This window comes from Theobroma umbraticum, unplaced genomic scaffold (genome assembly GCF_002168275.2).
Source record: "Theobroma umbraticum cultivar Fairchild unplaced genomic scaffold, ASM216827v3 scaffold_51.0, whole genome shotgun sequence".
In the NCBI taxonomy this organism is placed as follows: domain Eukaryota; kingdom Viridiplantae; phylum Streptophyta; class Magnoliopsida; order Malvales; family Malvaceae; genus Theobroma; species Theobroma umbraticum.
Genome location: NW_018397260.1, coordinates 8213270 through 8227507, shown reverse-complemented (window position 1 = coordinate 8227507; position 14238 = coordinate 8213270). Strand labels below are relative to the sequence as shown.

The following is a 14238-nucleotide window of genomic DNA, read 5'->3' as shown; positions in this document are numbered from 1 at the left end:
TATTTATAATTCAACGACTTGGATCGTGGACTTTGACAGTATATGTAGCAAACATTTGCCAAAGTGACTTTCTGTTGTTTGCGCTGTCTTTATGCTGGGAATCAAAGTACTTAAATACAGATTTCTATGAATGAGAAGCCGCACGAACTGTGGCAAGGAAGGCAAGCATTGATTCTCTTTGTTTCCAAGATGTCAACCCACTATAATAGAAGCATAAATTCATATTCTGTTGTTAGGAAAAGTGGGGAGTTAGTGGAGAATTCTATGTTAGAAGAATATTAAGTGAGTGTTTTAGGGAATAAAGATACCAGCAGCTTCTGGAGCAAACCAAATCATGCTTTGGGTATTTAGATTTTGGCCCTTTTTGAGTGAAGCTCATTAGTGCGTGGTGGAACGAGGAGAAATGGAGAATCCCAATCAGAGCTAATGCTCGGGAGATACAACTATAGAATTTACTACTCATGGTTCTCCCGAGGAGACTATAAATATTTTAGAAGTTGAACTGCCGATTGGCTTCAACATCGTTTTCTTGTTTAATGCTGTCTTCCATATTCGATCTGTAAAAATTTTGTAACTGTCAAGCTTTGTCTGCCAGGTGCAAATGAAAATCCATGTTGGCATAATCTCCGATTTGACCTAGGAAAAGGGTCGGAAAAGGGGTTCAGGTTCTCCAATCCTTGGTTGCCATTGGTCCACTTGGCCTACCAGCGTAACCGCACTCCTAGAGGGCAGATTTTTAAATGTCATAGCCACTGGAAACTTCCGTGCCCAGTGAAAAATCTACTTACCATTCGATAGCATTGAAGAATCTTTGCCAGAAGAATTCAGGCTACTCTACCGAAGGGTGAGAGGGAAAGCTACTGTGGAAGCTATAGAGATGTGTAATTATAGCCTACTGTTACTAGTTTTAGCAAAGCTGAGTGGTTGTTTTCTTCACAAGTTCGGGTGTTGAGCAGCGATTGATGATGGACTACACGATATAGCCCGGCAGTCATTTCAAGAGAGTACACAGTTGCAGAATTGTTCAACGAGACTAGACTAGGCAATGATGTGAAGAATATTTCGCAGCAGTGTTTAATCAATCAAGTTAGAGTGCAGTGTTGGGCAATGGTCACATCTGCAGGGTTTTAAAAACTTGGGCTCTTATAGCTCAAGACATGAGCCTATTTCTTGAACGTCATTAGGCCTGGATCGCTGAGCTAGATAGAGCATCGCCCTTAATAGTTGCCAAATGGGTAGAAAGGCCCTGTAAATTGGACTGGAATTTGGGGAATATCAGCAGCCAGAGATTGGGTGGCATTAACAACTTACTGCAAGATTAGCTGCCAAAGAATATATGTTGTTCATCCAGTTGTTTTTCTAGAAGTTATAAGACATGCATATTCCATACATACATAACAGAGTTAAAGAACAGGAGAGGGGAGGAAGGAGAGAAAGATTTGCAAGGATATTGCTTGTTATTAACATTAATAACATATTGAAAAAGAGTGTCAGTAAGGTTTATCAACAGAAGAAGGGCAGTGATGAAGAAACACAGTGGCAATGCCATATAGTTCCTAGCAACAGAAAGCATCTGGACTAATTTAATCTCCTTTACAAACTTTTCCAAAAACCAAATTGCGGCATGCTCAAGAAGAAGTTCTCCACTGCATCTCAATTTGAATCCGACCATTCTTGGAGTCAATGAGATTATACTTTTCGTTGATTCTTCTATTACTAACAACATCAGCTAGGTTTATAGTAACATACCCCAAAGATTCCTGGTCACAAAATGTAAAGAAGTATTATTATTTGATTACATAAAAGGATAATGTATTTAAATTTCAAATTACATGCAATAGGCATGGAGAAATAGAAGTTTGTTATGTACAAGAGCGGGTGGTTCATCAATATTATCAAACTGAAAACTCGAAGTCATCAGGATAACTAGTGTTTATGATGATGAGATCAAAAAGTGAAAGAGAAAATCCTATCATATAAAGAAACAGAAGGGTCTCAATACCATGCAGCGTCAAGCTTCTAAATATACCCTCTTATAACAGTTCAAAGAAAGAGAGAAAGAGAATGAAAATGAACGCAAAAAATGAAATGTGCACCTTGGGATGCAGTAGCCCTATCCTGGAGGATGTACTGAATACTTCCACGTGAACTTTATCATTTGTGGGTGGTTCTTCCACCATAAACTGAAATTCATCTTCCCATCTTGGATCTCTGCTTTTCTTTACACGCTGAATCAATGCCAAACACAATTGTCAATTCCGGACAAGAAATCAAAATGTATGACAACTGACAAGAATGCAAAGCTCAGACAAAATATGGTACAGGGATGGGCCATTCAGGCATATATAAAAGAGGTAGCATTGTTGATTCACAATCAATAATGATTAATAGAGGACGCATACTGGAAACTGCCATATTTATGACTAAAACATCGCATTAAACAAGATCACATGTACCAATTATAACGAGTACAGTTCTCTCAGTTGATAAATTGGCACTATTGGCAGTTCATGAAGTGTGTTTTTTTTTTTAAAGATATTTTCAATTTTAAATGATTGTATCAACAACTGTTGGAATGGAAATGTTATTGAAAAAGTGAGAGATGTGTTGGAGAATGCAACAACTTATTGACTAAGAAAGCCTAGTTATACACTTTTAGTTTTATGAAACCAAATTTTCACACTGTTGTCTCAAAGTGAAACCATGCTTGAACATACTAATTTACAGCATATATTTATGGATTACCTTTGTTTTTCTCTCCTCCCCTCTGAATAACAAACGTGCATGTGGGTTTGTATGGTACTTTCCTTCGACATCTTCAGCTTCATGCACAATAATTACAAGCAAACCTCCACCTGCAGGTGTTCCTTCTGGAGCTTTTTGTACCATATTTGATTCCTCAATGTCATTTGGCATCTCATCCTCCTTGAAGGGTTTGTACAGAACTTCCAGGACAAGCTGCCCACGTGACTTCTCATTTTGTGGATCATTTGGGTCCATATTTTTCAGCAGCTCAAGAGTCAAAACTTTTGGTTCATCAGGTGTAAGATCTTTCAGTGGAACAACATTCATGCCCATCTCGTCATGTGAGCCAATCTGATTAAAAGTTAACATACTGCTTGAGAAATACTTGTGGAACATACACAGGCATACATGAGTTGCCAAAACATACAGAAATTTGCACAGGGTGGCCAGGAATGCTTTAGATCATAAGAAGGTAGGTCTCCTAACAAGGACAAACAGAACAGTAATGTGTCCAATTACTTCACATCGCCAAATAGAAAGGTTATGCTGATCTCCTCAGAAACAACCTCAGAGCCTATGGTTAATCTAGAAAACTCATCAAAAGAAACATACCTGCTCCCAGTCATAGACATTTATCTCCAAAGCTTGAGTACTTGGATCTTTAACAACAAAATTGAATTCCTCATTCCATTCAGGGTTCAAGTTGCTGTGTTTCACAGTAGTTTTCTTTGTAGAGAGTTTTTCCTCTGTTAGTTTTAGTTTCACATAAGGATCAGATTTCCCCAGAAGATCTTTCTTTTTAAGCTTCATTGCTCTCAGCACCTTCACATCCAGAATCCCAACAGGTTTCTTCATGGCTCTGCCAATTTAGATAGATTTTAGCAGATAACAGATAAAGACTAAGCTGTCACTTGAAACCAAGCATAAAGCTGGCATAAAGCTGGAAAAAACACACTTACTGTGTAGGATCCATTATTTTCACTTCTAAGGCTTTAGGCCACAGGTACATATTTGCAACTTGGTCTTTTATGAGCTCCTGGAGAAAACAGTGTCCTTGTCAAGAAAAATGAAGTATAAATAAAAAACTTGGGCATGTTAGGATTGCATACAGGATTCTTGGAAAATAAAGGGTGTGATGACTAGCATAGAGATTTGGTAAGGAAATGCCGGAATTCACCTTTCCCTTTGGAAAGTGAAAGGAAAAAAGAGAAATGGGCATAATATTTCGCAAACATAACCATTACAATACAGTGTAATAACCTTTGAAGAGGATACTTTCAGACATGATGCATATAACAGTGTTGTCCATCACAAAACTTAATCCATTACAAGAAGTATTACCTGGACAAACCTGTATAGTCCAGGAATGGCCATAACATCTGCCCCAAGTACCTTTAGCCCAAAGTCAACATGTGGCTGCAAAATCAAAATGGAAGATTAGGATAAAAAGGGAAGAAGAAAGCAAGATCCTTCTATACAAAATACAACTGTGAACTGTCTTGATGTTTTTTCCAAGGCAGATGATGCAGAACTGAATGATGATGAAACTTTAGGCAGTCAGAAAATAAATACGAGATAAAGTTAATAACACAACTTCATAAAAATTGAGATGACAAATAGGAAAAAAAAATTCCTAAAAAGTATGATTCTTAGAGACTTATGATCTCTTTGTTATCAGCTTCAAATCCATAACATAGTTCATAAGAACTCATGATTGCAGTACAAACTTGATTACTCAATAAATAACCATGTATGGCTTGTCAAAATACAACATACCTTATCCATTAGGGAGACATATATATTGGCAAAACAAGGAAACACACTAAGCAAAGGCTTCAGAGTGACTCGAGGAGCAGCAAATACTTGCAAATCAACAACCTGAAAGACTCAAAAAAATCAATGCACCCCACTGGAAATGCACATGTACTTCTCTCTCTTGCTCTTGCTGAACCATTTTGTTCACACGGTTGTGTACTCATGTCTGTTCATTAGAGAGACAGAGAGGGAGAGAATGTGTATGCATGTCTGTCATGTTTTGTCATGCATATTTCTTTCTCTTAATACACCATTACACTAGAAAATACCTGAATTGTGGCTTTTAATCCAAAAGCTTTAACTGCAACAATGATGTTAGGATTGCCTGCCCACTTAAATGATGGTTCCATAATAAGTTCCTTCTCATCAGTGACATAGACTTTCATTCCTGGCATATAATGAGATCCACAATATGTATCACTCAATAAAATTTTGTGCTATAATTACAAGGGAGAAGAAAAAGAACAAAACACAGACTTGTGCATCTGAGCTAGGATATAAGCAAACAACATCAGAACCACATAATCAGAAGCCTAATGGCCATTGTTCAGACTCATTTCCCTTACAGAGCCCGCCAGTCAAGTTTTATGGAAGTTGGAGTAATCTCAGTTACACATAACTCTATTTCAATCTGAAAATTAGTTGTTTGTCACATAAGTGAATGAGAGGGTTATACAACTAAATCCAAAATCTAGTCTAATGCATAACCAAGACATCTAGCATGCTGCATTCGTTTCAATCTAAAGTCCTCCACTTGTGAAAACAAGATTTTTAAAAATGATAACGTTTCTGTCATGATTATCACGATAATCTGATACCTTGAATAAGTATCTCTCCTTTGCATGCAGAAAAGATTTCAGATCAAGTGATTATATAATGAGAACATGTTTACATGCCGCATGCAATTGAGGATATGTTTGTAGAATGTGTAGAAGTATGTGTCCAAGAAAGAGAAGTCAACCTTGAAAAGTTGGTGGTAGGGCACCCAGAGTAAGTGTTTCGAATTCAACTGACTGAATTTTGTATTTTGGAATTTGCTCAGCGATAATGGGCTTTGCTATAGTCTTGGCAGTGTTGCAAATTGCCTAGAAAACTTGAAGTGTCAACACTCAGCAAGGAATTCAAAAAAGCAAGGCCAAACAAATATTCTATCCATAACAGGTCCAAGATCATTGCAGTTAAACATACCGTATCCAGATAAGGCCACATGTTCTCAATAATTTTGTTAATCCAGTCAACCTTCAGAGAAACAAAACAGTTACAACCTTGTTGCATAACTTAATACACTTGAGACCAAACATATGGAAATGCCTGGAAAAAGAAATAAGAAATCATTTCAGAGAATAACATACACGGTCAAAATCTGGATTTTTAACCCACAAGGGAATCTCCGGAAGCAACTGCTGCAAAGTTTTTGAGTCTTCCTCGACCAAAGGCCGAATTTTGGGATCCTGAACACATGACATGTTAATAACCAAAAGAAACAATGCAACCATCGTATCAATGGTTCAAAAGGCTGGATCATGACATTGGAGACAATTTATTTCGTTGTTCTGCTGAATTTAAAATGCTCAGGGAGGTATGTTCCCACCATTCACAGAACAACCAAAAAAAGAACAGAGGAAGTAAGAAGGAAGAGGAAAAGAGTTCACATATTCAGAGAAATTTCTCAGGACCAATCGATTTTGTTTACTTCAATGGTGCATTATACAAAAGTCATAGTTCAGAAATATTTATCCTAGTAGATTGGAATTTTGAATGAAGAAGTCTTATTCACATGGAAAAGATTTCTTCGTAGTTTTTCCATATGATAGCTTCACTGTGATGATTACAGTTTCTTATTAGGCACTTGTGTTTCTATCTGTTTAGCACGAATTACAAACATTTGCAGCTAACTGTTCCAACCTGCCGTACATAGCATCATCAGACATTCAAACAAGCCAAAAAGTTTGGTGATCCAAGTACAGTAAGCAAAATAACAGAAAAAAAGTAATAAAAAAGAAATGCAGTAAGCAAAAGCATACTACTGTTAAATGTTAATCCGAGCAAAGAAAAGCTTCTCGATCCTAAAACTGAAATTTTCCTCAGAAAAACCTAAAGCTCACGCCTGCTTGATAATTTCAAAACCATGTCTTTTGACTGAAAAAATTGTGAATATACCTCTTCCAAAGTACAAACCTTTGCACAGTGATACAGGAAGTAGAATCCATAAATTGGCTAAAAATAACAGCTGGAATTAACCATAAATATGATCCCATTAATTTGCAGCTCATAAAAACAAAAAAAAAAAACAGTTGATTAGCTTAGAAAAAGGTTAGCATTTTCAATACCTATTCATTCTTTCAACTAATAAATGGACAAAATTTAATGACGCTTAGTGAAGCACAAGAACAGCCACCTACGAAACAACGCTTCAGTCAAACAAACACTAAGAAAGGCCAACGGAGAACCAGAAAATCCACACACACACACACACAAAGCAAAACATAACCGGAATTCGACAAAGAAATAAACAAACCTTAACATAAGTGGGCAGAAAGTAGATGAACATGTAATACCCAATGACGAGCCCCATCGAAGTTCCAATTCCGAAGCCAAAAACACCCAATATAGAGCTCATCACACCCATTTTCAAGGCTTCTTTCTTTCTTCCTTTTTTTTCTCTTTTAAGATCCCTCAAACACTTAAATCAAAGAGGCCTAAAAGTGTTTTGCTCTGTTCAAGTTAAAATAAAACCAGATGGAGGAAAAAAAAGAAACCCAGGGAAGGAATCTGAGTAACTAACATTTTTGTCTGAAGTAAATGAGAAAAGGAGAGAAAAAGGGCTGAGATATTATGGTTTTAAATCTTATCAGGAAGTGCATTAAAGGAGCATTTACTTCTTGTGGCCAATCTTTTACGTTCAAATAGCCGCTCCATTTTTGGACCTACACAACTGGTTTCGCTATGGAAATTTTCAAGCGCGTGATCCTTGCTCCTGTGTCGGTAACGCCCAATTGGTTGGTTATGAATTCGCTCCAATTTTTTACTTCCTTTAATTTTTTCTTTACTAGCTTAAAGAAAACTCTATAAATACTGTTAATTTATTATTGTAAATAATGTTGGAAGCTGTACTCTTTAAAAAAAAATGATCATGCTGATTTTGTTGTTTTAATTGAATATAATAATAATTAAAATCATAAAAAATTAAATAAAGTTTATCCAAAATAATTTAAAGACAGAGAAAATAGATAAATGGCAATATTTTATAACTGCTACAGTGTTTTTATCTGTAGCTGAAAAGCATGCTATATCCAAATGAAATATAAATGAATTCTATTGGTCTTCCCATTTGTCTTGTTTCTGAATTTTGTTTATTAAATATACTTTTCTATAAATAGCCTTTGAGCAGGGAGAAACTTTTTTTGCCCCTTTTTTTGTGGATCCCGATTCCACCCTTCGTCTTCTCCCCAGCATTAATAAAATAATGGCTGTCTGTAGCCCAAACACCGTGATGATAACGGTCTCGTCACCCTGGATCTTTTCCGTTGCTCCAGCGAAAAAACTATTCTTCCGTTATGTATTGGGCGCTAAACCCCAATTTCCGTTATTTCGTATGGAGCATTAATTGGCCCTGTTCATATATCTCACCTAATTCATTATTTTTTTACTATAATTTATTTATTTTTTCATATGATATCTTGTAACTTTTTTTTATTAATCTCTAGTGGATAAATTATATTTTTAAAAATATTAAACAGATAATTTTATCAAATACAATTATGAAAATAAATTTTACTTTTTATATTTACTGAAAATAATGCAACTATGTAATAAGGTTCTCACTTATTGGGATAAAATCACCAATAAAAATAATAGAATTAAGTTAATTAATAGTAAAATAATTCACTACAAAATTTATGCAATCATTTCAATTTTGAGAAATGGATTCTCGATTTAAACCCAAGTAGGTTAAAATACTGTAACCTTTTCCATCCACCTTTTTTCTACAATCATAGCAATTTTTTTGGCTATATAATTAGGAGGAAGTTATGGGACAAATCAAGTCATGTTCGCATTATTATCATTGCAAATGGGCGAATAAAACCAAAGTCCCCAAGTGACCTATGTGTCCCCCTAATTATCCTTGTCGACAGGTTTGGACCTACCACGTGTACAAACCAAACTTTTATCTCTTGTCTCCCTGTCACCAGGGGTAGCCCATCTTCCATCTTCAGAGATTTGTTTTGTTGTCTTATTTCTTGTTTTTTTTTTCTCCCACTTGTCTTGCCATCTTTCCTGTTTCTATATCCTGAGGAATATGTAAACATATATTCGATAATCATTGATACGTTTAAATAAAATTAAGATATTTTAATAAATTAATATTATTTTTTATATTCGTATTTTGTTTTAAAATAGAAATATATACATGTTCCAAAGCAACAACACTCCAAAGTACAAACCAACTTTTACCTCTGTTTTCCCTGTCCCCGAAGACAGCCCATCAAGAGAGATTTCGTTGGTTGTTCTATTTCTTTGTTTTCTCTTTCTCCCAATTCTCTCGTTATCTTGCTCTGGTCCCGTGACATAACCGAACCTGTTTCCATCTCCTGTTTGAGTTTCAGTGCATGGTTAATTACAAGCCCTTTTTTTATAGCTTCGCTGTCTCTTTTACATGGAAATCGACTGAGATTAACTTAAACTTGTGGTCACCATCGCGTTGTGTTCTAAAGCGTTTGATGGCACGTTGCGGTCAGGAATTTGATTGTCTCATTGGCATGAATTTCCAAGGATGTTGACAAAAGTTTACCAAATATCTACTAGTTGATCACTGGGTACACAAAATGGGATGAAATTAATTTCCCTCAATGAATCTCTCTAATTGAATTCCAAACATTTTGTTCGTTACAAGTTGGAATTTAGTTTGGTCAGTCTAGTCACTGACAGTGTTTTAATCATCAAACATGGGGGGACAGAGTGAGTTGGGGATGGTCAGGACGGGCCCAACAATTGGCGACGTCCATGATCGCTTACCCCAACCGCCAGCCATTACTTTTGAAGAAAAGGAAAGGGTGCCGTGGTGGCTGAAAGTCGAGAGGATTGTTGTCCAGATGTGGCTATATTTGAAACAAGTTTAGCTCATGTTTTTGGTAGAAATTATTGAATTAATTTGTCCAAAATTATTTAAAAAAAGATGTCAAAGGCATGTGCGGTTGTTCATCTGGATGAATAACTTTTGGGATAGGCATGTAGGACCCCAAGTCTTATAACCATCATTCGATTCATTTCTCCACTGACAAGCCAATGAAAAAGTTGCATTGACTTGTCTGTTACTACAACTTTTAGATGAATTTGCTTAACGCTTCTACATAGAAAACTCGAAAGCCCAAATCCAAGCAAGCCTGGGAGATACTACCTTCGTTGTTTTCAGGAGAAGAATTCTTGTGGGTGTGTTTGGCCCAAAGCCCCAAACAAGCAAATGGAACTTGCAAAATATATGGGTCCGTGATAGAGTGATAGCAACTACTTCTTATTGGGTTAAGCTCCGAATCCATTTCAATAGAGAAAAGCAAACTTGATGAAATTTGTTCTTAGGGTTTCATTTATATCAGTATGAAATTTTACATTGCCCCACTTCATTAATTGAATCTTAGTATATGATTTTGAAACAAAAAAGGTGGTAGCAGCTAGTAGTGAATATTCTTTTTGCTTGGTTACATTGCATTGATCTTTTAAATTCTTTTAATCGTTTTTACGGTTTAAAATATGTATATTGTCAAAAATATTCAACTCATGGCAATAAATTTAACTAAAGACCGCACATTTTAAAATTATACTTTTTTGTATATACATTGGGATAAAGAAAGTAAAATAACTACATCATTCTAAGCTATAAAACACCCAAAATATGTGCAAATAAGAGTGAACTCATACTAGTTGAAGGTAAGTCGAAAATATGTAACCCAAGAGATAGGTCGTCATGATGTGTGGTTGCCCTTTTATTGATTTGATCGTGTTATATAAATTTTTAACAACAATATAGATAAAATATAATTATAAAAATTACTTACATTAGCAAAAACTACATATTTGATATTACTATTAAAAGTGAAAAAAAAATACCCCTAAATTTTAAATAACCATACTTTATAAATTGTCATTATACTTTAAAAAAATAAATTTCATTTATATAAAAATATATACTTAAAACCCAAATTTGCTATAGCGAGACTTTTCCTTCAGGGAAAGGTGTTGGGTAGTTGGAAGGCGTGAGGAACATTTTCTTGGATGATTCGGATATATCTAAGAAAAAGTAAAAGAATAGTCTCATATGTTTTCTTTTTTTTTTGTTATCATTTGACCATTCTTTTAAGAAACCTAGCGTTGGCTTTGTCTATGGAGACGTTTAGATGGCCCCCTTGTTTCTTGTCATGCATGAGCACCAACTTTGTAGCTTTGATTTTTTATGCCGTCTTGCCTTTTTCTTTACTCCAATTATTGCATGGTATCCAACTACATTTTCACCTCCAGAAAGTTCATTTCATCGACAAAGGGATCTCCCCTAGGATTTTTATGGAGGAAGCCCTAATAATTAAAGGCCGCCTAGAATATAAAAATGAACAGAAGAAAGGATCAACCATGGCTTGTATCTAAATGGTCGGTGCATCGAAACTGATAATCTCACGTCAACCCACCTAATATAATAACAAAACATAAGATGAGATACAGTCCTGAAGAGTACTAGAGAACTATTAAGACACACGTCAAATTGTAGCTTGTTGTTTACCAAAGTTGAGTAACTAGCTTAATGCTATCCGACCTAAGAAAGGAAATCAGAGGGGAGGGGGGCATGGGGTAACTGATCATATAATGCTGTCCTGAAAGCTTTTGCCTTTGAGGTGATCTGCCCTTTTGCCAAAGATGCTTTACCCAAGCTTACTTTGATCAACCCCATAACTTTTTTCTTTTTTCTTTTTAATTATTATATTCTAATTATTCCATTAACAATTTAAAAATGGTCTTCAACATAGGGTACAAAGGGGAATAATGATCTGGAAATTGGTATTCAGTTGTCATTGACGATATTTGCACTATGAAAACAAGCTGACTTAGAATTTAGACAAGAATAAGACACTTGATATTATCAATCTCAAATTATTATTATATAAAACAAGGCTTAATCATTTCATATTTCCATGATTATCACTAATCATATGATTAATAACTAATTTATAAATAAACCGAACCCTAAAACTTGTTGCACCATTATTATACGACAAAACCACTTACAACTTGTCCGTTAAAAAAACAGTATGATCGTCATGGAATTAATGTTTTCATCTCCTTGCATTTTGAACCAGACCTTAACTATATAAACAAGCCTAATCGTCTCATATCTCCGCAATTATTGCTAATCATATGATTAATAACTAATTTATAAAGCTAAACCTGAAAACTATACTACTAATTAACTCGCTGCACCATTATTATAAATCAAAATTACCTACAACTGGTCCAAATAAAAAAAAACATTCTGGATCACATTGCATTTTGAGCCATAACTTTGTTATATATATATATATATATATATATATACTCGTAGACAAAGCAAGGACCAAAGAAAGAAAATAAAAGAATGAAGGAAGGAGGGCATGAGGACTGTTAGGTGCATGTGAAAGCAAAACGACGTGCGATGAAACTTGAAACGTAAGCATGAAACTGAGCAACGAGAACCAGAAGAAGAAAAGTAATAATCATTTTATTATGGCAGGTATCGAGACCGCCAAATCTATGCTCCGTTGGTTTGGCGTCATCACTAACTGATGCTATAATATCCCGCAGAAACTTTTGAAACTATTCATTCTGTTCACAGCTATGGGGGTTTTATTAGGTTCCCATTGTTTGGCAGCCTGCCCTTTGAAACAAGGCTGTACTTATTGTAGTATTAATTACTTACGTCTCTTAAATATTATACTTCTTCCCATTCCAATTTTTTAATTGGACTATTCTGAAATGAAGGGTTTTCACTTAATTGTAATTTTTGGTTGAATACAATCTTTTTTTAAAGGAGCTTAGATTTTTCCCGTTCTCCATCTCACTTTCGGTGTGGAAGACTTCGGGTTTTGTAGCTGATTGAAATCAATACCATGAGTCATTATCATGATCTCCATAAAATTTGTTAACAGTGCTCATCTAGCCGTCTGATTAACGCTTTTAATGCAGATTAAGTGGGGTAGCGGATAGATTGTCGTCGCTAAAAGATTTATATTGCTGGCCAGACGATTGCCCCATATTCTTGACGCTCTTAATACGGCGAATTGGGACTTTAGAAACCATGTATATTTCTCGGAAGATTTAATTTCGTCCTTAAAACCGCAAGAAAGGTCCTTTTCTTTTGGATTTTTCGATTTCACAATTACTTAAAACGTGTTATCTTATTTTTTGATGGAATTAAAAGGATATTATTGTTCTCAATCACATAGCGTTGCACTATCAATTTGTACATTCAACATCCTCCCGATATGTGACACATCAATCTTTGACCGTAATTAAAGGATATTAATTTATTTTTCATTCATCTTTATATTAAATTAAAGTTATTCATAAACTTTAATTTAACCAAAATTAAGATTACTATTTTTTTAACATCTAATTAATAAGTTTCTAGTTCAAGACCTATTCTTATGGGTGAGTAAAATCAAATCAAATTAATTACACATTCAAATTAAATATGATTTGGATAAAATAGTTTGGTCTAATTAATTTGTTGGATCAATTGGTTCAAAATATTTAATTTAATTAATTTTTTTTATCAATTCTCGATTTTAAAATTTTTATATCAATTCACCCAAAAAATCAAATTAATTTTTATATATATATTAAGAAAAATTGATGGTAAGCTTAATTAATAATATACTTAAAATATATTAATTTATTATATATACATATACAAATTATAATCATAACAATTAATTTTAGTTATATATTTATTTATAAATCTATATTAATATGAAATTACAATTTATATATTTTAAATTATATAACTTATATGTTAATATTACAATATATAATAGTAAATATCTTACATATTAATATATTGTAATTATTATATCTTGGTAATAGTTCGTAATATAAAATGTTATGAATATATATATAATTTATATATAAGTATTACTATAACTTATGATAAACTTTATTTATATAATTATATTTAATAACTTTATTAATTATCACTTTAGTTTTTATAACATATTAATTATAATTAGTTATTAATATTCAAATTTTGATATAAAACATTATAACATAGAAGTTGTGTCATTGATTTCATATATATATAAAAAAGTAATATATTATGTATACACATATATTTAATTTATATATAAGTATTACTGTAACTTATAATTAACTTTATTTATCTGATTATACTTAATAATTTTATTAGTTATCGTCTTAATTGTTATCACATACTATTTATAATTAGTTATTATTTATATAAACTTTGATATAAAAATTAAAATATTATAACAAATAAAATGTGTCATTAATTTTATATATATAATAAAATAATATTATATATATTTAATTTATAATTAATTTATATATTTTATAATTATGGATGAAGATTATAAATTTTAATATTACAATTTGTAAAAAATAAAATAAAATATTGATTTATTAGACCAACCAAATCAATTA

At 33.6% G+C, this 14238-nt stretch overlaps 1 protein-coding gene across 1 annotated transcript; it reads right to left on the bottom strand.

Annotated features, from left to right (window-relative positions):
* Positions 1–1438: 1438 nt before the first annotated feature.
* SYTB (Calcium-dependent lipid-binding (CaLB domain) family protein) lies at positions 1439–7427 on the bottom strand. Its single transcript, XM_021428010.1, has 12 exons — positions 7079–7427; positions 5913–6011; positions 5749–5799; positions 5522–5645; positions 4830–4948; positions 4522–4623; positions 4087–4161; positions 3705–3781; positions 3358–3604; positions 2746–3096; positions 2097–2228; positions 1439–1760 (listed from the first exon to the last, which is right to left on the bottom strand). The coding sequence occupies exons 1-12, from the start codon at positions 7187–7189 to the stop codon at positions 1629–1631; spliced, it is 1620 nt and encodes a 539-aa protein (XP_021283685.1). The 5' UTR covers positions 7190–7427; the 3' UTR covers positions 1439–1628.
* Positions 7428–14238: the final 6811 nt, after the last annotated feature.

Bases quoted from the DNA above. Each gene is read 5' to 3' on its own strand.
- SYTB (XM_021428010.1), bottom strand. From the start codon at position 7,189: ATGGGTGTGATGAGCTCTATATTGGGTGTTTTTGGCTTCGGAATTGGA. The intron at 5,800-5,912 runs GTATGTTATTCT...GTTTCTCTGAAG, and splicing joins AAAATCCAGATTTTGACCGT to GTTGACTGGATTAACAAAAT. The intron at 5,646-5,748 runs GTATGTTTAACT...CAAGTTTTCTAG, and splicing joins TGTGGCCTTATCTGGATACG to GCAATTTGCAACACTGCCAA.